This window comes from Brachypodium distachyon, chromosome 1, assembly GCF_000005505.3.
Source record: "Brachypodium distachyon strain Bd21 chromosome 1, Brachypodium_distachyon_v3.0, whole genome shotgun sequence".
Lineage (NCBI taxonomy): Eukaryota > Viridiplantae > Streptophyta > Magnoliopsida > Poales > Poaceae > Brachypodium > Brachypodium distachyon.
Genome location: NC_016131.3, coordinates 52,298,494 through 52,310,169, shown reverse-complemented (window position 1 = coordinate 52,310,169; position 11,676 = coordinate 52,298,494). Strand labels below are relative to the sequence as shown.

Below are 11,676 nucleotides of genomic sequence, written 5' to 3'. Positions count from 1 at the left end.
GGATTTACACATGGCACCCGCTGAGTAAATAATCCTCTAGGCCGGCCTTGAGATAAAATGTTCCTCTACGGCATCTCGCCAACTAGCTACTGTGCATAAAAATGAATTAATCGAAGAGGTCCAAATTGTGTATCCCTCGAATCCTTTATCTGACTGTTTCAAGTGGATGGAATACAGTAAAATCAACTGATACCAAACTCGACACTCGAATCCGGAAAATCTACTCCTGGTGGGTCAATCGTTCTTCTTTAAACTTGCTCCGATATACTACAACCTTTTGTAACCAAAAAAGGACAATCCAATTCGTGTCCACCAAAATACCGGAAAGCAACACAGGGGTGACCACACACTTCAGCGGCTGCAGAAGAACCACCTAGCCCGGAGCATATCCAGGGCTCCAGGGGCACATCATGCCAGAGGGAAAGCTGAGGTCGGCAATGACGTCACCTCCGCTGGCCAAGTCCCATCCCGGTCCGTCACAAAAGCAACCCAGCTCCTTTTGTTCCGGCTGACAGCGAACCCAGCTGCGAGCCCGGGTTCAATGAATCCCGTCTCTTCGTAGTACGTCCCGCCGCTTCCTCAGCCACACGTGCGTGCTGGGCCTCCCATGATCCAACGTCACCCGCTGAGAAAGAAAAAGTCGATCGACGGCTGAGACGAACCCAGGGCCGGTAGCAGCTAGCCGCGCGAATTCGCGACGCCTTCCCCTTCCTAGCCGCCGAACCCCAGAACCCAGATCCCCCTTTTGACCCTTTTCCGATCCCCGGCTTTCCACGAAGCTTCTCTCTTCTCGCCTCTATTTAATCCCCTTCCTCGCCACTCCACAGATAATCACCATTCATCAAAGGCCAGCCACTCCAGCAGTAATCCAGCAACAACGAAATCCAGCCGAAGCTAGCAGAGCAATGGGGATGGGGGCGGGGCGGAGGGACGCGGAGGCGGAGCTGAACCTGCCGCCGGGGTTCCGGTTCCACCCGACGGACGAGGAGCTGGTGGCGGACTACCTGTGCGCGCGCGCGGCGGGGCGGGGCGCGCCGGTGCCCATCATCGCGGAGGTCGACCTCTACCGGTTCGACCCGTGGGAGCTGCCGTCCATGGCGCTCTTCGGCACCCGGGAGTGGTACTTCTTCACGCCGCGGGACCGCAAGTACCCCAACGGCTCCAGGCCCAACCGCGCCGCCGGGAACGGATACTGGAAGGCCACGGGCGCCGACAAGCCCGTCGCGCACAAGGGCAGGACCGCCGGGATCAAGAAGGCCCTCGTCTTCTACCACGGGAAGCCCCCCCGCGGGGTCAAGACGGACTGGATCATGCACGAGTATCGCCTCGCCGACACCAACAGGTCTTCGAAGAAGAAGGACGGCACGCTCAGGCTGGATGACTGGGTGCTCTGCCGCCTCTACAACAAGAAGAACGAATGGGAGAAGATGCAGCAGCAACAGGAGCAAGACAAGGCGGCCATGGCGACGGCGTCGTGGGGCGAGACGCGGACACCGGAGTCGGAGATCGACAACGATCCCTTCCCGGAGCTCGCGGACTCCTCGATCCCGGCCTACACGACAGACGCGATTCTGCCCAAGGAGGAGTTGCAGGAGCTGGAGCTGGACAATGACTGGCTCATGGGGATCAACCTCGACGACCTGCAGGGCCCCGGCTCCATGCTGCCGTGGGACGACTCCTACGCCGCTTCCTTCCTCTCGCCGGTGGGCGCCAAGACGGAGCAGGACATCGGCTTCTTCTTCTGAGCTCTCCACATCCATCCGGGCCCTGGCGGTAGCAGTGTTGTTGTTGTCTACAGTGTAAACTGTAAATAGTTCAGACTTGTTCAGGATCCAGAGATTCTTTCGTTTCTGTTTCTTTTATTCTTCGGTCCCCTTCTCTAGCTTATTGTTTGTACAGCATGGTTGGTTACTCCAATTGATAGCGAGTAGGAGTACATCCCATTATTCATTTAGCTCGTGAAATGAGAAAAATAATTTAACTTTAGATTATACTACTCCCCTTGCATTTGTCCGATCTTCATCGTGTGCCTCCACTCTTTTTCTGAGGGTGCTACTTTTATTTTTGGAACTGCGATTGTGTTGGTCTGTTTTTGTTAGTGTTTGTGTTGGTCTGTTTTTTATGCCGAGCGGATTTTTTTGTGTGTTTTTTAGGGTAAGTATAAGTAAATGCAGTAGTACTTTGAGTTTGTGTTGGGCCGAATTGGGGCTGGCTTCAACTGGGCATTTTTCAGACCTCTAGTTGGCCTTTGAGTGGACCTTAATTTGTGGGCGTTTTGTGTCTTTCAAGATGGGCCACCAAACAGGGTATTTCATGGGCTTGTGGAATTATGAGTTTTTATTTGCACCCAATGTTGCTCAAAATATAGCCCACGTTAAGAAAAAGGATAGAGATAAAGTCAAAAGGTTGTTTTAAAAGAAGATAAAGTCACAAGATCACCTCCACGTGTCTCTCCTTCAAAATCTCACTCTACCCTTGTGGTAATAAGATTTTAGAAAAGCATAATAAATGACACAGGCTACAAAAGTTATTTTGAGATCTTCTAATTTTACTTAAAAAATAGTCCACTTCAAGCATCACAAGAAACGTCAACGTAAAACACATGAAAAAAAAAGTCTTAGTCTTTATCTAAAACATGTACATCTTATCCATGTTGCACACCTTTTATTAAAGTTTCATGTGTCTGAGCAAATATTTTCTTATTTTTATTGATTTTATCAATATTTTGAACCTCGCGATGAATAAACTTATATATATATATATATATATATATATACATACATACACACACACACACACATATATGGATATCTACATATATTATGTACATTATGCAGTAGACCTAGAATGGGAAATGAAAGTGGCTCATTTTTGAATTAAAAAAAGCCCTTTTAACTCAGTGGTATTTGTGCAACATCTATATCAAGTAAGGTTCCATACAAATTAGAATCAAAATTTATGATTGTACAAAACATTATGTCGATAATTTTTCAAAGACCACATGAGCCAACACCAACGAAAATAAATAAATAAATAGGAGTATGGAAGGAAATGCAATAGATAATATAAGAAATCTTAATCAAACACTACATTTACACATATATTAATTGCGTGTGTGACCTTTGAATTATACAAGTAGTACATAAGGAATAAATGGAAACCGAAACATAGAGAAGAAAAATAGAAAAATGAAAGTAAAACAGTAAGAAAAACATAAAAACCCGGTTTACCGGTACAATTAGGGAGATATGGGAAGGGTGCATTTACCTAGTTTTATTCTAGCTATACAAAATAGAAAAATAAAGTAAAATACATAACAAAGAACAAAAAAGAAAAGGAATAGATAACCTGAAAAAGAAAAGAAATAGTTTATGGGCTAGCACAATCGGGGAAATTATGGTTGGGAAGGGAATGAATTCATCTAGTTTCCTAATTAGAAGTTAGGTTTATTTAATTATATATAAAATATTATGTCTTACATGACCGGGGTGTGGGTGTTCACTTTCCATACAGTTTTCTCAAGTTCGGCCACTGTACATGACCTAGCAGTTGCTAACGAGCCAACTACAACTGCAACTGACATCATCAATGTTTCTAATTGTATTTTCCCAAAAGATTTCTAAAAAAAAGAGGGGCGGTGTTTTAGGATTGTGTTTTTAATATCTACAAGGCTACAAGCCTTGAGATTGTTGAACATGTTTATTCTCGCATGACATGAGAAAAAGGCAGTATCCCCTGGCCCTTTTTCTTGCTACTTCAGCAGCCTGTCTTTATGCAGCAGCTCCTGCAGGCTGTGCACCCTAAAGCAGGAAGCAAAACCTTTCTACCACCTCACACCCACACCATTCCTCCTCTTATTTTCCTCTTCTGGGCCCCCTCTCTCTATCATCAAACCCTCCTTCCACAAAACCTCTCTCTCTAGAGCAGCTCTCTCCCTCTTGGCCCGGCCGCCACCATGTCAGGGCTCTACAGCCAGGGTTTCTCCCCTGCGAGAACCGCCTCGCCCCAGATTAGGGGCAACCCCGACCATGATAGGTACAGCGCCGCCAGGATTTGTTCTTGGATTGCTTCTGCTGATTCTTGATCCAAAGGTTGCTCTATGTTGCTTCCCTTTTCGATTGATGCAATTCTAGGCTTCTTTGCAGTCAGTACCTGGCTGAGCTTCTTGCCGAGCATCAAAAGCTGGGGCCGTTTATGCAGGTTCTGCCGGTGTGTAGCCGGCTGTTGAACCAAGGTGAGATCTTTTTATTCCCCTGCTTACTGTTCCTTGCGAATTCATGGAAATTATTTTTGTGCTTGTGAGAAAGAGGGGGATTTCTTTTTTGGCAATCGGGATCAAGGAATCGCGTGACCCCAATGCTTGGATGGCTGCTCATTTCTTTGCAGCTTATGTGTTAAGCGATTGTCTGTGTCATGTTTGGGTAGAGTTTGCCCCGCTTGATTTGTCTTGCGCAGTTTTGTGGACAAGCGAAATTAGATGCTCGGTGAATTGTATAAAGCATTCTGGTTCAGATTTACTGCCTCGTTCTGAGATTACCATTTGATTTGTGACGGTAACATGTAGGAGTACATATTTCGATGTCTTGCACCTTTGTGTAACTGAGATGCTCAGTTGAGAAGTTATATTAACATGAGTAACTAAACAGTGATGGGGACATTGGGATTGAAGGTGTGTATCTGGAACCCTGCATTTGGTCGTTGCAGTACCATCAGACAGTGGCATGCATTTTTCAGATACTCAGATGTTTTTCACTGAACCATGTATTGCCGATTATTTTGATCTGTACACACAGTTTATTGAATTCATTTAAAAGGATCTTTTGAAAGGTTAAATACTGTGGGAACCATTACACAGTACTGGATTCTGTATTCTTTTTTCTGTGTCAAGATGCTGATAAACATTGTCCACTTAGTCAACAACATCACAACCTTGTTTGATCAGGTTCTATTTTGATCTTGCTGCATTAGGCCGTTACAACCATATCAACTTTTTGGTGAGTGCCATATTTGTCTAAACAGCATGCTTTCAAGGTCTTGTATAGTTTGTCACATAAGGGCTTCATAGACCATACCCTTTTTAATGCAGAAATTATTGGATTCAGACTAGCATAAGTTGGCTTTTATGATCCTTACAACTACACAGAACAAAAAACTGCACACATAGGAATCCACACATGATATGCCAATGTGAAAAGTTCATGAAACCAATGGTCTTCTGGATTGGATTGTTTACAAATATTGCATTTTAGCACTTACTACTAGTTTGATAGTAATGTTCTTCAAACTTGTGATTGGCACTCAATTGGTCTGTTGAGTAGCCGCCTGCCTGCAACTATACAAAGAGTTGCTTGTCCAGGAGGGATGTAGTGTTCTCTACTACTGTTAGGGAAAGAAATATCAGAATAGGTAGTGGCATGCTACTTTGACTCGGTGCCAGAAGGAGGAGCTGGGAGTTGGAGTTGGCTAGGCCCGAGTGGTCTTTACTTTTACAATCAAATATGAAAAGGCTATGAAATTTTTACAAGGCCTGAGCAGTCTTTATTGTATAAAATTGCAGAAGGAATTGCACGTACTGTAAGATAGCAGAATTAAAGTATGGACCAGACATTGCTTGCAGAAATTTAGCCATTCTCAGTTGTGTTACCCTTTCGTTGTACCACAAATCAAGTAATGATTTTGTGCAGTTCTACTGCTGAAAAGGGCCTTTGTTTCAGGTCATACAAATGAAATCTGTTGGCTTCTTTTGTTTTTCAAATGATGGACCCGACTGTCATTATACTATTGTCACCAAAAGTATGAATGTATGATGCTCTGATCTAAAAGGCACATATTTTCATGCTGCAATATCTGCTTATACTTCATGATTTTCTATTTTATTTTCTGTGTATATGTTTATCGTATAGCACTACAACTTGATTACGGCTAATTTTTAATAATGACATTTCATAGTAAAATATAAATTCCCCATTCTGCTTATTCCAACTTCTCCAACCTTTTTTTTTAATTTAGAGATCATGCGGGTATCAAGCATGGCCCACGACCATGGATTTAGTGATTTTGACAGGCGGCGTTATAGAAGTCCTAGTCCTATGTCTTCACCAATTATGCGTCCTAACCTGCATGGCAACGGATTTGGTCCCTGGAATGGGCTACACCAAGAGGTACATATTACAGTTTAATTAATCTCTGAAACAACCTTTTTTTTACATATTTTAATCACCTCAAGAACCTTCTTTCGCTATTCAATGTTTCACTATTTTGAGCAGCCAATCCTGGACCAGTTTTCTGTTATGTTAGACAATAAATGATGAATAAAAGTTCTGCATCATTGTTCTCTTCTCTCAGTGACATACTTTAGGGTGTGTCTTTATGAAAAATGTAATACTAATTTTCCTTTTCTTATATAACAGAGGGCAGGCTTTCCTCCTCCTGGAACGAGTATGGATTGGCAAGGAGCACCTCCAAGTCCCGGCTCTTATATCGTCAAGAAGATCATACGCATGGAGGTTCCAGTTGATGCTTACCCCAATGTATGCCTTCAACGACTTGTTTAATTTATCCTTCAGCACAAAATAACCTTCTAATCTGTTCTATTTTCTCTGTGCCCTAGTTCAATTTCGTTGGACGCATTCTAGGACCAAGGGGTAATTCTCTAAAGCGGGTTGAAGCATCAAGTGGCTGCCGTGTTTTCATAAGAGGGAAGGGTTCCATTAAAGATACAGAGAAGGTAACAGATAATTGTAAAACTCAACTACATCATGTAGCTTATGTAATATGGGTGTGTTTGGGACAGCTCCAGCCTCACAGATTTGGTGGAGCTGGTCATTCATTGCTTCACTTCTTCGTGGAGCCGGAGCTTTGATTATTTCAAAAATGCCACAGGATAAGATACCAAACATCTCCGAATTACCTCCAGCTCTAACTCCACAAAAAAAGGAAGCAATGACCAGCTCCAGCAAATCTGTGGAACTGGAGCTGTCCCAAACATGCCCTAAATTCACTCAAATTTTAGATCTTTTTCAGCCAAGAAACTTCTTGCTATGTTTTCATTTAACTTCCTTTACTAAACTATTGGGACCACCCTCCTCTTTAGTCTTCTTGCGTGACTAGAAATCCTAATTGTCCATCTTTGGTGTCTAGCTAGTATTCCATTTCAGCATTTCTACCATAGCTTATATATTGTTATATTCTGATCCTTAAGTGTATATTGTTATCGAATGTATAAATGAAAAGCAAATAATACCTAGTCCTGAGCTGTTGATTGACTTGCATGTAGCATTGCAGGCACTTTACAAAGCAGATTTATGTAGTGCCTGCTTATCAGTTTGCTTTTCTATTCCTCCAAATCTTCTCGTCTGCTTGTCACATGTATACTGATTGACTAGTTTACTTGAGGTACACCTCCCAAGGAGAAGACCATGAACCAGCACCCAGTTAAAAATGCTTGTAGGTGATGGGGCATAGTTTTTTCCTAGTCTTTATGGTAGGTTAATGAGGAAGGAAACATTACCAGTAAATTTTTGATAAAAAAGGTGTTGACGATCCGACAAGGGGGTAGAACTGTTCGTTGATCCTGCAAAAGAAAGTGACGCGAATAGTATAGGAAGTTGGGGGCGATGGGAAGATACCATGTATGACTATGATTCTATGAAGATGGGCACGACTCAGATGTACCCAGGCCCCCCTCGGAAGGGTCACAGCCTTATGTCCTTCTCTGAGATTCCTTGTCTTAAGGAACATAAGCGAAAGGTGGCTAAACTAGTCCAAATCTATAAACTCGGTGATCTTCCCGGACTTGTGTTGCTCTGATGGTTGGGAACCCGTACCCTAGTAGGACTCAGAGTACGACTCCTAATAGGGGAAGGACTCCTTCGTCGGTTTGTACTGGTTCCTGTAAGGCATATTCCTTTTCTGTCCTGGACCTTCTCCTATATCGCAGGGGATGTGTTAGAACCCTACAGGGTCTTGAAGACGTATGTGGTCATCATATGTTTATCTACTACTCGCTGATAGAAGGGAAGTTTGGAATCATTCTATGTTTAGCTGTAGGCAGTTGACCTTTCCATCATCGTAACAGTTTGAGTTGTTTGCCAAATTGTTTACAAACTTTGCAACATGTGAGTTCCCTGGACACAGTATCTGATATTGCTAAAGAAAGCTTAGAAAAGTTTTTGCTTGTCACTACCAAAGTTACTGACCTGGTGCCTTAATTATCTAAAAATAAATAGAAACCTAGTGTCTTAACTTTGCACATTTTGGGTGTTCATTCCTACAAGATGCACATGGATGATGAACATGCATTGTTCTATGGATTAGAGCCTTCATCGAAGAAATTGCATCCTTTTATGTGGTTTGCCGCACTATCCTTTGGCAAAGACATCTAGTACCTTGCAACAGTAGTAACATTGAGTATATTTAACTAGTTTATGTGCACAATTGTTGTTCTAAACTATCATTTTATTTTGTTTATTGAGCTTATGATATGTGGTAATGAATATCTTCTGATATTGAAGAAGCCTTTCTCGGTTTCTCCATCTCATGATTTTATCTGACTACTCACAGATTTTAGCACGCATTCCTCCATTCCTTGTTCGTCTACTGCCTTTCCCCAAAGAATACACAGGTGACATCTTTATTTTGATTTCTTTAGGAGGAGAAGCTGAAAGGGAAACCTGGTTATGAGCATCTGAATGATCCACTGCATGTCTTGATTGAGGCTGAGTTACCAGCCAATATAATTGATGCAAGATTGAAACAGGCACAAGAAATCATGGAAGAACTGCTAAGGCCAGTGGTAAGTGTACTTTGAATTCTACCACATGGGACGCTCTCTGTATAATTGACTAATACTGGGTAAATACTTATCTCCACCTGGGTTGATCTCCTCCCTATGTTATCTCTCCTCTTTGTGCACCACAAAAAGTTGTGAATTGTTTTGAATAACTCATGGATGTTTACCTTGCTATGACATGTGCATTGCAGAATTTGGTGAATAAATATGATCGTATCTGCTATGCACAAAATGAACAACTTCACATGTTTGAACAGCATACAATTCACTGTTCAGGCTTTAATGATTTTGTCTTTTGCATAGAACACATGTGGCATGTTCTTGCACCAAATTTTGCAAGTTTACATGTTATAGCATTGTAAGCATTCATGTTTTTCAAACGATTCGCAACTTCTTTGTGTGCAAAGAGGGAGAATATAGGGATGAGATCCACCCTGGTTGAGATAATCCGCTTTCGCTAATAATGCAGCTATATTACATGACTCCACGTGTTAATTTATTCTGAAATTTCGGTAATACCACTTCAATAATTATAATTTAGAAAATGTAACCATGGAGGCAGTCACAGTTACAAAAAGTATGACTCCAAAATTTTCTTTAGGCGATAGAGTTACATGCTATGGTATTAGCTTTCTGTTCTGTTTTTTTATCAGTTCGCCCATCAATTTGGTTTTAGGCAAGATTTTGTGTCTAGCATTTTTGTTGGTGTATGCTGCCACTATTTACACCTCTAGGACGTGTAGTCGTAAACTAAAGGGCGCCTCCACCCCAAGTACGTGTTATGGTTACTTCGCCACTTGTCAGCCTGGTAGCACCACACATCGTCTGGCCCTTACATCTTCTTTATCGCAACTGGCTAATTTAAGCATGGAGTACAGATCTGGACGGCACAGTCCTAGATGGTGGAATTGAAGTAATCCTATCATGGACTGCCCTGATTGTGGTTTTATGTGTGCAGAACTTGAAAGAAGTACCTCCTGTAATGCAACAGACGTTGCATCCAGTAATTAGTTGCTGCTAACATGAACCTTAAGTTGTAGACTGCTGTTTAACTTTCCAAATCTACAGCCTGTGCGATAAACTGGAACATAGTGTTGTAACTAAACCAAATTTTGTTAGAATCTGCAACTTATCAGAAGTTCAAAACATGAAATTCATAGCAGCAACAAAATTTACATAGGTTCGGCTGTTATGCATGATGTGACCCTAAGAACAGGGTTTGAACTCTTGCGGTTTTATCATTTGGTGCGACATTTAGACTAATAAAGCTTCCATTATTGAAAATTGGTGAGGCCCAAGAGGACCTGTTGGCTGGCGAGGAGAAATAATGAGGTGGCAGGTCAGGGCCGTAACTACCAATTTCATCACACCCTCACATGTGCCGTGTTACTTGAGTCAGGTTTGATTTGCAGTATGTGATCCACCATCATAGTGAAATTGGAAAGAGAAGTGGTGTACCATGTACTGCAATTATGACCAAGGCTATGGAACTGGAGGGCAAAGAAGCAGGCATCTGGACAACCTGAGATGTGATTTTTTTTTTCTTGCCCATAAAGCATAGAACTGAAGTACACTATCTTACAGAATAAACTTTAAATACTCAAATAATTTAGAACTGGAGTATCAACCACATTTCAATAATGTAAAAAAGCCAGATATTCCATTCCTCAAATAATTACTTTACTGAAGGCTTCAATTTATTGTCCAAAATGATTACATCGATTGCTAGGCTGCAACCATGGTTTTTTGGATTTGGAATGCCGTATATCTAGGTAATGGTAAGCAGCACTCTACATTTTCTCTCAATCCACTTCATGCTAGCCTATACCATGCTTGGAATTGTACCCAGGCTGAAAAAAGAATCCTACAGAGAGAAATATTGTTTCAGACTGGTTTCTCAGACTGTCTTCGGTCTTCCTCTCATGTTTGTGCAAAGTACTTCGTACTTTTCTATCTTATTAGGAAACTGCTTACATTAAATGACTAAAATATAAGCCTTGCATCTGTAACTTGATTCTTGTTTATCATCTCGCATGTAGGATGAATCACAAGATTTCTATAAAAGGCAACAACTGAGGGAATTGGCTGTGCTAAATTCAACTCTGAGAGAGGATAGCCCTCATCCCGGAAGTGTCTCCCCATTCAGCAACGGTGGCATGAAACGTGCTAAACCAAGCCAATAGAGAAGCTATTTCCCCACCCTTGATGATGTTGCGCCAAGGGGCCTTGTGTCCCTAGCTAAGGCATACCATGGAGCTTGAATTGTCTTCTGTTTCTTGGCAGTCGTGTAACAAGCAGTACGCTTATGCTGGATAATTAGTCTGGTATGTGGCTGGTTCCCTCTACTTCAGGAAAGGAGAAATCAGTTCCTGTTAGAACTGTCCCAATCCACCGCTGGAATCCAGCTGTGATGTCGTAAGCTCAAGACCATTCTTTTCGTTTGTCATCGACTGTTAACCCTGTAATTTGTCATGCTAAGGATAGGTGGTTTTTTCCTGTTCCAGGAGAGAATTGAGAAGTTTGAGGACATGAGCTTTTAATTTAGCAGATGTTTAATTAGCTTGTATTATATCTGTTTTAACATCGAGTGTCAAAATGCAGACGGTACTTTGAATTAACAATGTGGATTCAGAGCGTTTCTGTATTCTTGCCAAGTCCCGCATGCTTCGTTTTCCAGTATGTATAGTGGTAGATTTATTGCTTATATAAGATACTTTCTTTGTTTCATCAAAATGTAAACTGTCAGCTAGCTTGCATTCAATACTATGACTTTGTTCCTCGCAAAAACATAAATGCTTTGACTTGTTCGGTGGATTGCATCGATCGTTTTCAGCTCATCATAAGCACACATTTAGCTCCACTTACCCGTTCGAGTTTCTTTTTGA

At 42.0% G+C, this 11,676-nt stretch overlaps 2 protein-coding genes and 1 long non-coding RNA gene across 4 annotated transcripts; all 3 read left to right on the top strand.

Annotated features, from left to right (window-relative positions):
- The first annotated feature begins 724 nt into the window (after positions 1–724).
- On the top strand, positions 725–1,996 carry LOC100824217 (NAC domain-containing protein 67). Its single transcript, XM_003557318.4, has one exon. The coding sequence runs from the start codon at positions 906–908 to the stop codon at positions 1,743–1,745; it is 840 nt and encodes a 279-aa protein (XP_003557366.1). The 5' UTR covers positions 725–905; the 3' UTR covers positions 1,746–1,996.
- Positions 1,997–3,836: 1,840 nt separating this feature from the next.
- Positions 3,837–11,445, top strand: LOC100823908 (KH domain-containing protein SPIN1). 2 transcript variants are annotated; one of them, XM_003557317.4, is made up of 7 exons: positions 3,837–4,035; positions 4,134–4,234; positions 6,010–6,161; positions 6,411–6,530; positions 6,611–6,727; positions 8,651–8,794; positions 10,831–11,445. In XM_003557317.4, exons 1-7 carry the CDS (start codon positions 3,956–3,958, stop codon positions 10,972–10,974), a joined length of 858 nt encoding a protein of 285 aa, XP_003557365.1. In that variant the 5' UTR covers positions 3,837–3,955; the 3' UTR covers positions 10,975–11,445. The 2 variants fall into 2 exon arrangements, with proteins under 2 accessions (XP_003557365.1, XP_010228217.1); XM_010229915.3 differs by having other exon boundaries at positions 3,838–4,035; positions 4,146–4,234.
- LOC112269924 lies at positions 8,801–10,474 on the top strand. The gene is made up of 2 exons (XR_002962187.1): positions 8,801–10,130; positions 10,204–10,474. It is a non-coding gene; the product is annotated as an uncharacterized LOC112269924 (long non-coding RNA).
- Positions 11,446–11,676: the final 231 nt, after the last annotated feature.